Raw genomic sequence first — 15,246 nt, forward strand, 5'->3', positions numbered from 1 at the left:
GCTCTGGGTACCTAGGGTTCTTGATGAACCTACAAGCCATATATATCCCTGCAACCAGAAGAGTCCAGCAGACGTAACGGTATATTGGCTGTTTTTTTCACCTCAATTTTTTTATTTTTTTATTTTAGCTGTTATTTTCTGTAGGAAAACCTTATAGGATCTACACCAATGACTCCTTGCTGAATTCAGAATTTTGTCTACTTTTCAGAAATGTTTAGCTGCCTGGGATCCAGCATTGGTTTCACACTTATTTCCGTCACTAACTGGAAGGAGGCTAAAAGCACAAAAATAGTAAAAATGGGGTATGTCCCAGTAAAATGCCAAAATTGTGTTGGAAAATGTTGTTTTCTGATTCAAGTCTACCTGTTCCTGAGAGCTGAGAAGATGGTGAATTTAGCACTGCAAACCTTGTGTTGATACCATTTTCAGGGGAAAAAAAACACATGCTTTCTTCTACAGACCTTTTTCCCATTTTTCTGAAAAAAACCAAATGTTTACCTGTATTTTCACTAATTTCTTGGTCTCCTAATGGGGAACCCACAAACCCTGGGTACCTTTAGAATCCCTAAGGTGTTGAAAAAAAAGGACGCAAATTTGGCATGGATAACTTACTTGGACAAGAAATTATGAAGGCCCAAACCCGAACTACCCCAAATAGCCAAAAAAGGACTCAGCGGTGGGAGGTGGGGGTTGGGGGGGGGGGGTGCGAGGAAGGCCCAGCAGCTAAGGGGTTAAGAATATCAAGGACAAATATATTGTGAAGGTAAGGTTCTATAGGTAAGCAAAGATTTACTATGAATAACTATGCATATAAATACATCGACAACATATCGATCTTCAAGGTACGTAAATATGGAGTTAAGAATAGTAAATCTATACTTACCTATTTCTACATACCTTCTCGAAATTTTGGTCCTCTGTATTGTTGACTGGTAATCTATCCACACCAATATTTTTGTCAAGAATATCCTGTCAATTAACCGTTTCAAACAAAGAGTTCCCCAACTTTCACTAGTGTGCAGTTCCCAGGGCGAGTCTGAGTTTACAGCTGCACTCAGATCAGCATATTTACTGTAGTAGTGGGTACTAACGGGGTCTCAGCCCAGCGCCCCCAGTTAAAGAAATGCCACGATGCAGTCCAGAGCCGTGCTCCACATAAGTCATACTACCGAGATACATTGTAGGCTAGGAGAAAAAATGAAAGATTCGTCGTGTTGTTATTGTTTGGTTCATTTCACCATTAATCATATATTTTTTGGGGGGTAGAAGATAAATTGTCACCAGTGAAGTTTTTCAACTTGTAACTAATTGTTTTTCCATACTTTCCCAATTGTGCGAAATGAACGTATTTGTAAATGCTTGCTTTCTTCTTTGTTAGTCATTTTTACTCGTGAATGCTGAAAAATAACTGCGAAGGTCAGTGTCGAAAATAAAATGAAATCACATTAAGTAGCCATCATTTATTGCTGACCTGCAATGTCTTTTCGGATTTCTAGTGACATTTAAATTTAATAAATCTTTATTGCCATTTCCACTGAAAGATCACAAAAGCAAAACGGCTTTTCCGACTCCTGGTGAGACTTAAATACCACCAATCCATGCCAAAGATCTTTTACTGTGAAGTAGCTACGGGTGGGTAAAAGAACAGAAAGAAAGAGTAGGGCCTAGAGAGCTGCAAATATTTGTCAGGAGGATGCAAGAATACGTGCGAGAACAAAGGTGTTGTGGTGAGAATGTCTTGTTTCAGCCATCTTACTGCATTGTTGGTTTTTGACTCTTGTCTTTATGGGCTGAATTTCATTTACCAGACGCGTGACACACATTACTCTAATCATTCTTTTGTTATAATATTTGCATCTCTTTAAAGTCCCTATGCAGAGCCAGTTATTTGGTGCATGTGAAAGTGGCCTCACTTCTAGAGCTTAGAAATATATATTAATGGGTTATTTGTGCTTTAGCTTTACCACTGGGGGTAAGTGTTGCAGTAACAACACAACGTTGAGGAAGAGTGGTCGCGAAGAGGGCAGATGTAACTGATCCTGCTATTGCACCAGAGACTGAGGTCAACCAAACGGCTTGCTTCTGTTTGTTGGGAAACATGTACAGGGAATTTGAATTATTTAAGTAGTACTTCTTGCCCAGAGTGAAGTATATTCCTTTGTGTGTGGCCAAGGTTACACCAACCATTTGTCGGTGGTTGGTGAAGTATGCACCGCACCCAGTTCTATCATTTGGACTCTCTTGATATTTACCTTCACCACCTATACCTTTTCACTTCCAAAGCCCTCTACAGGAACTCTTGGTAGTTCACAGTGCTATGGAGAAACTCAAAATAAATAATAAAAATAAAGAACATTTATTCTTTAAAAAATGTCAGTTTTTCTGTTTTTTGACAATGCTCAGTGAAGGCCTATTTCTGCACGAGGGCAATTATGCTTTTGAATGCAATATGCGGTGCAAATCTTTGACCTAATATTTTGTGCCCGAAGTATCAATATAGTCCAGGGTAAACTTGGATGGCCATGTGAGACATGAAGCAACGCAAAGCAGACCGACTCATGAAAATTAAAACATAGCTTTTGAGTTTCTATCATATGTGATATTCAGTGCTTAATTTGCAAAAGTCTAATGGCCTGATATTGAATACTCTGTCACAAGCATGATTGATATTTCATCCCCCACCTTACGATTTCCATAGAGTGTAATGGTATCTTAAAATGGCAAATAGGATATCCGTCACTTTGGGATGGAGTAACCCCATCCACCAAGATCTCAATAAGGCCATAAGTGCTGGAGCCAAAGTTTTGCTCAAAAACTGCACCAGCGCTATTAAAGGCTTCAAGAATACCAAGGCTGTATAGTCTTATTGCACCTTATACCTTCTTAATCCAGCACCATTCACCCCCTGCTCCTTCATCATAATTGTGCAATTTCCCGCTTTCCCCCTTTATAATGGTCTTTCTGTCTTTCTCCTCCACTGGCTCAAATTAAGCACTTGCGAGTTGCATACGTTCAGAGGCCTGTTCAGGTCAGCAGGTTTATTCACATTGCTGAGACAGTGACATTTGCAGTGATTAAATAAAAATGGGATAGAAAGTGCTTAGGTCTATTCTGTCACAAGGTAGAAGCAGGATGTTCACCAAAGGTCAGTGCATTCCTAAGTCTTTTTTGGCACCTTAGTCAAGGTAGACTAGATTAGTCTGTCTTACATCTACGCCCTATGGTCTAAGTTGCCGATCAGCCTGCTTAAGTGATGATGTGTAAATGGATCGTTGTGAGTGCTGAGTGTGGATTGTTGGCTTTGTGGAGAGAGTTGGGTCAGGAGACTAAGTCAACAAGTCTTTGCTTCTAATGGGCTGCCCTACTTACATCATAGATTCTTCTTCCCATAGACGTGTACAAGAATTTAAATAAAAAACACACTACAAGGTTTAGAGAGAGCCCTGTCTCATGATTACAAAGTAACCTTCATTGCAGCAGTTTCCCCCGCTATTCTTCATGTTTACAGATCCATGTCTGCTGCACAAGGCTCACAGCAAAATGTTGATTGTATTGGTGGCTCCTGCAGAAAGAGATGCAATCGTCGACCCTCAGAAGGATAATAACACGGGGCAGATGTTCCTCATTCACAACCAGGAACATGATTGATAGCAGGTCACGTTTATCAGGATAATTGCTAACAAAGGGAGTGCTGCTGACCCTCCTGGTGGATCCTTCTCATACATGTAGCCCACTTATAGACATGGCAAAAAGTAAGGTTACAATTAAATACTGTGGGCCTACTCTTTGTGTGTACGTGCTTCACCACAGAGGCTCCTGTTTTCATTGTGTGACAGGAACCACTTCAGGGAGAAGGTGGTGATAACTGTGTCCATAGGTCCACAATGCCCGAGCAAGAAAAACACCAGTGGCCATGGCACTGAAGAGGATGCCATAAAACTAGGGTGATCTTTCCAACTCCATTATTGCTGGTATCAGGTCTCAGCAGCGGTTCACCTAACAGAAGAGCCATCAGCGTCTCTGCAGTGTCGAAAGCTGAACTTTAATTGAGCAAGAGAATCTGAGACATAAGAAATAGGAGATATGGCCATTTTTAACGGATGCTATGTTCCCACCCATCATTCAGGGAGGCTCAATCATTTTACATTGTACTTTATTGTATTTTGCAAACACAGCGGATCACTGTTTGTCCAACACATATAAGTAATTGGCACAACACAGAATTCTTGTTCTTTTTTAATCTGTTAGCTAAAGGATTCCTTATCCTTTTACCTCCCTCCCTATGGTTCTGCTCTATACATCTCGTTGCATATTCCACGCTGTTATTAGTCAAATAATTAAGTTCAAACCTCTTGTTAGTAAGCCTACTTAGATCTTCTTTATTCTGAAACTTTATATACTGTTTCATCAGGAATTTCAAGGAGATTTCTAAGTTTGAATAAAGTTAATTTTGCTTTATTTTCTTTTTGGATTCATGACTGATTGCCATTTCACACAAAAACTCTTAGACAATCCCATGTTACAGGCATATTTACTACAGTATCGATGTTGCAGCTCCGAAATTTCCTAATTTTCCTCTTAAGAGGTCGCACTAGCAGTTGATCGTTTAAAGGGTGTTTTTAGTCTCCAATTCCTAGTTTTGTTTATAATTTCAAAGACCGGTTCCAATGTGTCAGGGTGTAGGTGAAGACCTGTACTCACTGCTTATCCCAGTCTTCCCCAAATGTATCTGGGTGTTACGAGGAGGTGCTCGCACAGCACACTAGACAAAGCGAGGTGGAAACTGGTGGCAGGAGAAGGGAGACCCAGGAGCACCTCAGGTATGAGGACGATGATGTGAAAACCAGGACCGGAATGTTGATGTTTCCAGGCAGGTAAGTATGCTGCCCCAGTGGATGGAGAGTACAGGGTTCTCTGAATAAAAGGACAAATATCAATATGTTAGTATAAGCTGTATTCAGAACATGCAAGTTTGCTAGCATAAATGTATTCAGCGTACCTGCTCCATGAGAGCACTTGTTGCCTTAGATCTATCTTTTGTGGATTCCAAAGTTATATTGATGTGTACTTCTAAGATAAATTTGGTATATTGCAAAAACTCTATTTTAGTGCACAAATGCTGGTAAAAATCTTTAGTACTTAAACATGTAATAGGAGAAAAATGTTATAGCCAAACTTAGATTTGGCTATTGCAAAGCTTCCTGCATTGTCTTCCATGATATCTAATATGGAACCCATAAACCTTGGGTGAAACTAACCCTAGAAGCCAAGGTACTTGAAGTTGCTCTATTACACTGACTCTTCAATGGAAAGAGCAAGTCCTATCTAACATATGTTTTTCTTGTGGAATCCAAATATCAACTTTCTTTCCTTCTACAAACGTGAAGTTTTTTTTCCATTTCCTAGGCACATTCATGTGTCATACTTTCGAAGAACCTATATTTAAGTTACCCATGCGCTCTGTAGTACTGTAGATTTTGATTTCCAAGAATGCATGTGTATCTTATTTATTGAACTATGCAGGCAATCAAGTTTACACTTTGCTATTTACATTACCCTTTCAACAAAGAGAGAATTACATACACCAATTAAAAAGAAAAGGAAGCCCAAGACAAAAAAGACAACAGTGGAAAACACACCAGGGAAGGAGAAGAGGGGAGTAGGGGAAGATATTATTTAAGCGTTACACTAAGGATACAATGTGAAAAACAGCATCATCTTTGATCAGAGTTTGAATTATTCACCTCTACATATCTAGACAATAACAGAGAACAACATAGAAGCTACCCCTCCAAATAAGTGGAAACCTATTTCCGTTCTTTAGAAAAATAATACAATTACACAATAATTCGGTTAATTCATATCTTTCCTCTTCTCACGATTGAAGGCAAAAGAGAGGGACTGACATTGCTTGCCAGACACACAGTGTTCCAATACTGAAAGTAGCAGTACATCACAGTCTCCTGAACACACCAGGAAGAAATCAGTAACCAAGCGTCACTTGTATGTTCTTTTTCTTTTCTATAGTTTTACATAATGTTCTCTGTGAAGCTGTCACATTTGTGAGCCACATTAAGGGATGAAGAGTGCAGGTGTCCGTTTCCCATCAGATCCGGGCATCCAGGTGCCCAGCGCTAGTCCAAGTAATTTAGTTTGAGAACAGAGGTAGAGACACTGAGTGCAGGCAGCTAAATGACCCCTAAACGACTTATCTTTTGGTGTCTGCCAACATCAATTTGCCTTAGATTTTATCCAAATATTTTGCTCAACTCTTTCCTCATATTATTGCAAGTTTTACTCCTTTTTCCAGACATGTAGAGATTCACACCTCGTGGGTAAAACAATGTTCAATATATTTTTTTTTATTACCATTCTCCAAAGTCTGACCATATCTGATTCTAATGCATGTGTGTAATAACAGAGATTACAAATTGTTTAGGACTATCATTCAGGAATCAGGTGAAATCTCTGGGTAGCTCGCCACAGTGCTGCAATAGTCATGCAAATCCTTTAATTCCAGTTGGATGGCAACTCCTGTTACTGCTCCATCAGAATTAGTGGGCCACCTGTAATTTGAGCGTAACTAGAGTAGGATATGGAATCCGAGATTACTGGGATACGAATTACCGAAAGCTACACATTTCCATATAATATTAATTTCTATTGTTCATGTATACTGTTTGCCAAATTCAAAAACTTAAAAATACAAGAAGTGGACCTGTTCTGAAGTGAAAGGTTAATTCTCCCGCCCACCCCACCAAGTGCGATGCTCATGACTACAGCCTCACGGTTGTTGTATTCATTTTTTTCTGATCAATTATATATATTTTGAAAATCATCTATCTATGGAAATCAGAACAATGAAGAATATAATCAGAGGTTTTTGCCAAGTATTCTTTTCTTGCAAGGACTCATTGTCATATAACGTCTTAATAGTTAATATTTAATCAATTAACCTATTTTGCCTTTCAGCTGTTTACATAAAAGTTTATCTTCTTGAAAATGGAGTTTGTATTGCAAAGAAGAAGACGAAAGTGGCACGCAAATCCCTCGATCCTTTGTATAATCAGGTGCTGGTGTTCACCGAGAGTCCACAGGGGAAGGTACTACAGGTGAGACCACATATAAGAACTATTCTGTGTGAATTGTGCTTCTGAATGGGTTTTGTGCATCCCTAGATCTCACATTGCTTATCCAATGTCAAATGGATGACTCTGTGAGCATATCACACCTGTCTTGCAGCTTTGGATGATGTGTAAAGTGGTAATAAATGCATCAGAAGTACACTTTTTAAAGAGGAATCCCCTTAAAAATGATTCATTCACAATAACCACCTTCTGCTTTTAGGGGCCCTCTGTGGGACTTTTACATCTCATTTTTTGATGTCCATGAGAGGATATGCTCACTTTAGGAGTCAAATGTGAACACCAAATTAATGCTGTCTCTAAGAATCAGTCCGTATATCTTCTGATTCCCTCCTACAAATGCAAAACAGGAAACAATAGGTTAGGGTGACAGGTGCTCAAGCAATCGCTCTCCTGACATTAAGCATTATTGGTGAACTGTAACATTACTGATTAATAAACGACACAGAGAAGAGCCAGGTTTTCAATTTATGGCAAAAGTGAGCAAGTGTAACCTGCATCTCAGAGAAGGATTCGCGGATTTCCCAGCCATGGGATCAGCGCGCGACTTTACAAGGTCGAGGTTCCTGAGGACAAATACAAGGCTCTGCAAAGACAATAAGCTGGTATTTTTCTCTGCTGGAGCAGTTACCACATAAGGGGCCCACTGGTGGGATGGAAACTCACCACCCGTAAAAACAAATACCGTGAGGCAACATCCACCTGTCCAATTTCAAGTTAATCCTCGTGGAATAGGGAATTATTACCACACGGATCCACATTAAATTGGTACTAATGTTGTGAAACCTTTCTCCTGACAGCGCTACCGTGTAAAAATGAAAAAATAATGAAGTAATTATATCACAAAATTTGCAGTTTTATGCAGCATAATTTTATTTTTCGTGCCTCATAATTTAGTCCAAGCTGCAATGTGATTTGGTCCTTCCCTGCTGCATAATTCCAGGGCCCCTGGTTGTCCATGACGTACACCGTTGTAGAGTAACTATAAGAATAAACTAAGAAAGACATTTTTAAGAGGCTTGCAATGTGGTCGTCCTCTCCTTTCCTGGACCCCTAGCCCATAAACTCATTGTTTGATCCTGAGAGACTTTCGGCAAACATTCGCTCAGAAGTAACAAAATTCTCCCTCACTACCACACCTTCCCTCTTTCTAATCACAGTCCTAGTCAATAAGGGTGACAACATTCAGGATCACACATCTTTTGCATCCTGTAGATAAAAACACTTTTCTGAAGTACTGTCTGACATAGGATATACCAATGCATCACCCTTCTGTTGTACCTGCTTTTTTCTGCCTACCACGAACGTGGCTCCTTCATGGTTAAGCTACTGCCTTCTGGACTCAATCATTAACTAAATATCAGGTAAGTACTAAGGTTGCTTTAGGTGTTTATGCCTATGTGTGGAAAAAGAGGGCACTGTACAGATGCAAACAAAGCCTGTCCAGTGACCCACATACATTGCTCCTTGCCTGCACTAAACGCCTATGGCCTGACATAAAACTGTCCTGTGCTCTCAAGGGCATGAAAGTTACCCACCAGGTACAGTTCTTGTTCTGCTCGAACCACACTAGATTACTTCTCATCTCACTACCTTCCCGTTCATTTTTAAATATCCATCAGTAGCGGAGTGAATATGCTGCTAGAACTGTGTCAACTGTTGACTTATTTGGTGTGGAAGTTCATGGATAATGTTAGAAATGGAGTCTCTAGTTGGCAATGGTTTGCACCCTGTCCAAGTAGGGACCCTCACTCTAGTCAGGGTAGGGGAGTTACTCAGCTAAGATAACCCAGGCTCACCCCCTTGGTGGCTTGGCTCATGCAGTCAAGCTTATCTCAGAGGCAATGTGTAAAGTATTTGTACACACACACAGTAACACAGTGAAAACACCACAAACATACTCCACACCAGTTTAGAACAACAGCCGATATTTATCTGAGTAAAACAAGGCCAAAACGACAACAATCCAACATACACAAGTAAAGATTTTTCAAACATTAAATCTTAGTATAGCACTTAGAAACACAGTAACTCCAACTGGGGCTATCACAGCGTCTTGACAGAGTAGTTCTCAACAGTCTGATGCCACTCATGTGGAGTGCGGCCAGTCACAGAGTCACATGGACTGCGGTACAGCACCATGAAAAATGATGAGGAAATAAAGAATTGCACGGAGTCGAGGAGGGGAGGGTTTGCTGGAGCCAATGCGGCGTTGGTTCCTTGCTGCTAGGCAGAGGAGATGAGTCGTCTGTTCCTTATGGTTGCAGCGAGGTGAAGCGGCTTTGGTGGCAAGGCGTCAGTTCCTTACGACAAGACGGGTCGAGGAATCCAGCATGTCAAGATGCAAGGCGTTGACTATACAATGTTGCGATCACACAACAGGTGCTAAGGTGAAGTTGAGTGTCACAGACATCAGTGACAGCACTCAGGACTCACGCTATGGCAGGACTTTGGTGTGGTGACATTGGGCCTGTATTGCCGGTCGGGGTTGTTGCACTTAGTGGAAACCACGGATCCGGTGCAGCCAGCGGCTCAAAGTCTTACAGCAGCACCGGTTCCAAAGTCGCTCTGGAGTCGATGTGCTTAGTTTCTTCTTGTTGCAACAGAGCTCACTTCCAAGGGTCCAGGAACTGGATTTGGCAGCATTTGGCAAGTCAGGACTCTCAGCAAGAGAGCCCAGGGGCTGGCAGGTAAAGTCTTTGATGACCCTGATGCATCTTAACAGGAGGTAAGCTCAGTTCAAGCCTTTGGATAACCTCGGGCAGCAGGATGTAGATAGCCATGTCCAGTCCTTTCACTCCCAGGACAGGAGCAGCACAACAAAGCAACAGAGAGAATGATAGTCCCCACTACATCATCCAGCTCTTCTTCCTGGCAGAATGTCCTCAGTCCAGAAGTGTTCTAATTATATGAGGTCAGAGATCCAGTATTTATACACATTTCTATCTTTGGGATAGGCAAACTTCAAAGAGAAGTCTTTGTAGTGCACAAGACCCTCCCTTTTCTACACTGGCCCCAGACACACTCCAGGGGTTTGAGACTGCTTTGTGTAGGGAAATCCAGGTGCAAGTGTTAGATCCTCCTCCCACTCTAGCTCAGGAAGACTCATCAGCCTGGTGATGGGCCATCAGGATATGCAGGGCCCACCTCAGCTCCGTTTGTACGGCTGTCTAGCATGAATGCACAAACAGCCCAACTGTCATCCTGACCCAGAGGCTGAATCCACAGACAGGCAGAGACACAGAATGGTTAAGCAAGAAAAAGCCTACTTTCTAAAAGTTGTACTTTTAAATTGTGAGTTGAGAGACCCCCAAAATCCATGTCCAATACATAGTGGTATTCTAAGTTGATCTAGTCACACTATTGCATAAGACATTGCTGTGGAAAATGCTTGCAAATTCCTAGAAACGATCCAAGAACAATAAAAACTTTCAATACAATTGTCATGTTAAAATACAATTGCTTGATATGTGGTGATATACAGCTTTCCAGTATGTCAGGTAAATCATCTACCTACTGTTGCCACCTTAAAGTAAAAAAACTAAAAATAATCATACTAGGGTCTCGGATCGAATATGCCACACACTTTCTAGATATTTTGCAACCGAGAAGACGATATAGAGTCTAGTGTCAAACATGCAGATTGTCAATGCGACCTATAACTGGTGCGTGTCCAATGTATGACCTACTGGGACAATTCAGAGTTTGTGCTGTCTGGCATATTTGGGACAGAAAAACAAGAAATGCATAACTGATTCCACCTCCTGATTACGTTCTGGGCATAGTTTACACCCCTCTCTGATGCCCCTCCATTTAGAAGTTAGGGACACTAACGTACTGGTGCCCAGCCTAAATCTTCTATATAAAGCCTTGGTAAAAGGTGGATCTGTCTCGTCCATGTAAGGCTCAAATCGAGGTGCAAGCTTCATCTAAAAAAAACAATGACCCAGAAGTTACTTGGTGGGTCAAAGTTATCCAGTATTTCTCCCAAAAGACACACTTCACCAGAGTGACTGAAGAAGATGTAGTCAGCTCTTGGTTAGACGAAAAATTGGTCAGGCTGAGGTAAGTTAATATCGTCTTCCCATACTTTAGCCATGGAAGTGTGATCATTTCCTTTTGCCCATCTTGAATATATATTTCAGGCCGAGTCTATATGGTTCTAGCCCCGGGGTCAGCTAGATCCTTATCCAATATATTATTGGTTTCAGTCTCACTGTAGGGATGTTAGCCTCAATGTCCAGATCAAGTCTGAACACTACTGGAGTACTCTGAGGAAGTTTGAAGGCAGCCCTCAGGAATTTATTTTCGTCCATTCCCAAAGCATTAATAACCCCACAGTTTGGCTCTGTAAACTGCAGCCGTGGCGGCTTGCGCTCTCCAGATTCTCAAGAGGGGGAGATACAGGATGGAGGGAGGTCCTTTTAGCAAAACTCAGAGTGCCTGCCACCCTAGCTTCTACTAGAAAGACAGACTCCCAAATAGTCGAAGTACGTAACTGTCTCAAGCTTCACACCCACTAAGGTAATGACCTCTCTGAAGTGCCTCCGAGGCCGAATTACCATGACTTTGTTTTCTTGATGTTATTGTGAAGGCCATGGTTTGTACAGAACAACTTAAAGCTGGTACTGAGTGTCTCAATCCCCTGCAGTGTTTTGGATATTAAGAGGGTATCATCCTCGAACAGCAGGGTTGGAATTTTCATACGTCCTAGGGTGGTAGAGTCATTATTGCAATCATCAGGAAGTCTAGGCAATCATTTATAAAGAGGAGAAATAGCGTAGGACTCCACTGTTCACTTTTATATGGTCCGTTATATCCCCCTTTACTCTCCGCCTGATTAGGGCATAGTTATCAGAATGTAAACACACTATTACATTCAAAAGTGGGGCAGGAAGGCCTAGCTCCTTGAGGACATGCCGCAGTCTTTCCTAGGGAGCATATCAAAGGTAGTCCTCAGGTCAACAAATGTCCCATAAACAATGCCTTTGCTAAGATCCAACTGATTCCACATGATCAGTTGAAATCTGAACACCTGGTCCACTGTGCTCAGCGGGAACCTGCCCTTGAAATTGTGTAAGAATTTTATTATCCTCAATCCAATCTAGCAGATGGTCTGAAATTTGCCTGTAGAACATTTTCGCATTGCATCAATCAGGCTTATTTGGCGATAGTTAGCCAGGTCAGATTTGAGGCCCTTCTTAAAGATAGGGACTAACTCTGCTCCTTTCCAGGTAGCAGGAATTTGAGCCTCTGGCTTTGGCCATACGGATTAAGTAAAGGACCTAAACAGTGAGTTCAGACTTTAACAGATGCGCCCGGATCTGCTCCCGCATTTTGCACGTTAGGTCTCGGCCAAGGAAAAGTAAATTGGCAGGTCATCACTGTTCTGCCCATTAGAAAGATTTAAAAATGGTAAATCACAACCAATATGGTCATAAGAATCATCAGTGCCTATGAAGTAGGCTGGCCGGATTGTAGTGGGTACCTTGGGTACTTACACCTTATACCAGGTCCAGTTATCCCTTATTAGTGAAATGTAGTAGTGTTCTAGCAGCTTAGGCTGATGGAGGTAGCTATAGCAGAGCAGCTTAGGCTGAACTAGGAGACATGCAAAGCTCCTGCAATACCACTTATAGTTACACTGTACTTATACATAAGTAAAGGCAATACTCAGTGTTACCAAAAATAAAGGTATTTATTTGGGTGACACAGTACCAAAAATATCTTAGAGACAATACTCCTTCTGGAGGTAAGTATTATACACAATATAAACACTAGACACCAAAATAAGACAAGTGCATAGTCATAGAACAACGCAAGCAATAGGAAATGCTATAGATTTCAATGGGAGAAAATAGGTCTAGGCGCAACACAAACCATATACTAAGAAAGTTAAATGCGAATCACGAATTCCCCCCCTAGACAAGTGTAGTGTGTGCAGAATTGCTGGGAGAGTAAGAACACAGTAAAGGTAAGTAAATTACCCCACCCCAGAGCCCAGAAAAGCAGGAGTAAATTACTGCAAGTTTCCTTAGGACACACTACACCTCGTAATTGGGATTTTGCAGCAACCAACCAAGTCTGCAAAGAACAACTGCTGGATTCCTGGACCTGAAGACCTTCAAAGGAAGGGGACCAAGTCCAGAAGGACAGGAGCCTCTGCCAACCCAGCAGAGGGTGCAAAAGAAGAGTCCACTGTTAGTCGAAGCCTGCAGAAATGCACCCTAGGAAGATGCCAGCGGGTTCCTGCATGATGCAAAGGATGTCCCATGACGTGAAGATTGTTGCAGACATGATTTTGTGTTGGAAGTCGCCAACAAGCCTTGGCTATGACAAAAGTGCATTTTGCATCAAAATGATGCTGGGTGGACCCAGGAGGTATCTGGGGGCCTCAACTCTGTGTGAGGAGGAAGAGGGGACTCTCAGCACTTTAGAGAGCCCTCGGGATGCCAGCCAGCACCCCTGGGGGTCCCAGGAAACAGGGACAAAGGAGGTGGAAAATGTGGTTGATTCAGCACACCAAAGGAAGGTCCCACACCACCGGAGAACAACTCAGCGAATTGTGCGTCGCAGGATGGACTGCTGGGACCTGGGCCAGGCTGTTTATGAAGGAATTTTTTAAATAGTGCACAGAGGCCTCAGGAGGTGAAGAAGATGCAGTACACAGGGGTACTGTCGCTGTCTGGGAAGGCAAGGTCTTACCTCCTCCAAATTGCATCCTCAGGACAGTCTATGTCGATGATGTCCACCCTCTGTGTCCTTAGGAGCAAGCTTGTTGCTGTGAGAGGAGTCCAAGGGTACCAGTCGTCATCTTGGAAGGTGCCTGCTGGAGCAGGGGAGTGACTCCGTCACCCCACGGGAGATTTCTTTGGTCCTTCTGGTGCAGGATGAAGACAGGGAGTCCTCAGAGCGTGCACACTGTGGAAACTGTTGCAGTTGCTGACTTGAAGCTGAAGTTGCTGAAGAAAAGTATCTCTTGTGGATACTTTGTTGCAGTTATAGTGTTTTTTGGAGCAGGCTGTGGTTTTTCCGAGGTCAGAAAAAGCTGAAGTTGTTGCAGAGGATTCCTGAAGGAAACTTGCAAGCAGAATCTAAAGAGAACCCACAGGTGAGACCCTAAATAGCCCTGAGAGGGGGATTGGCTACCTTATCAGGTATGGACCTATCAGGAGGGGTCTCTGACGTCACCTGCTGGCACTGGCCACTCAGAGGCCTCTAGAGTGCCCCCACACCTTGCAAAGCAAGATGGCTGAGCTCTGAGCACCACCCCTAGGGTGGTGATGGATAGGGTAGTGGTCACTCCCCTATCCTTTGTCCAGTTTCGCGCCAGAGCAGGGGACAAGGGGTTCCTGAACTGGTGTAGACTGGCTTATGCAAGGAGGGCACCATCTGTGCCCTTCAAAGCATTTCCAGAGGCTGGGGGAGGCTACCCCTTCCCAGCCTGTAACACCTATTTGCAAAGGGAGAGGTGGGAGCTCCCAGACCCCAGGAGTTCAGAACCCTGTCTGTGAAGTGGCAGCAGCTGTAGCTGCTGTGCAAGCTTCAGGGAGCTGGTTTGGCAGTACTTGGGGTCCATGGTGGAGCCCCCAGGATGCATGGAATTGGCTCCCCAATACCAGATTTGGAATTGGGGGACAATTCCATGATCCTAGACATGTTACATGTCCGTATTTGGAGTTACCTTTGTGAAGCTACATATAGGTACTGACCTATATGTAGTGCACATGTGTAATGGCATCCCTGCACTCACAAAGTCCCGGGAAATGGCCCTGAACTATGTGGGGGCACCTTTGCCAGTGCAAGGGTGCCCTCACACTTAGTAATTTTGCACCTAACCTTCAGCAAGTGAAGGTAAGACTTACAGGTGACTTATAAGTTATTTAAGTGCAGTGAAAATGGCTGTGAAATAACGTGTGCGTTATTTCATGCAGGCTGCAATGACAGGCCTGTGCAAGGGTTTGTCTGAGTTCCCTATGGGTGGCAAAATAAATGCTGCAGCCTATCTCCTGGAACCCCAATGCCCTGGGTACCTAGGTACCATATACTAGGGACGTATAAGGGGGGTCCAGTGTGCCAATTGAAATTGGAAAATGAAGTC

At 42.7% G+C, this 15,246-nt stretch overlaps 1 protein-coding gene across 1 annotated transcript in view; it reads left to right on the forward strand.

Moving 5' to 3' along the window:
- The window catches only part of RIMS4 (regulating synaptic membrane exocytosis 4), a 348,985-nt gene that overhangs the window by 316,626 nt on the left and 17,113 nt on the right, over positions 1 to 15,246 (forward strand). Inside the window, exon 6 of the mRNA XM_069243543.1 lies at positions 6,973 to 7,112. Within this exon, the coding sequence (XP_069099644.1) occupies positions 6,973 to 7,112 (140 nt within the window). The remainder of the gene's footprint in view (positions 1 to 6,972; positions 7,113 to 15,246) is intronic.

Source organism: Pleurodeles waltl, chromosome 7 (genome assembly GCF_031143425.1).
Source record: "Pleurodeles waltl isolate 20211129_DDA chromosome 7, aPleWal1.hap1.20221129, whole genome shotgun sequence".
Lineage (NCBI taxonomy): Eukaryota > Metazoa > Chordata > Amphibia > Caudata > Salamandridae > Pleurodeles > Pleurodeles waltl.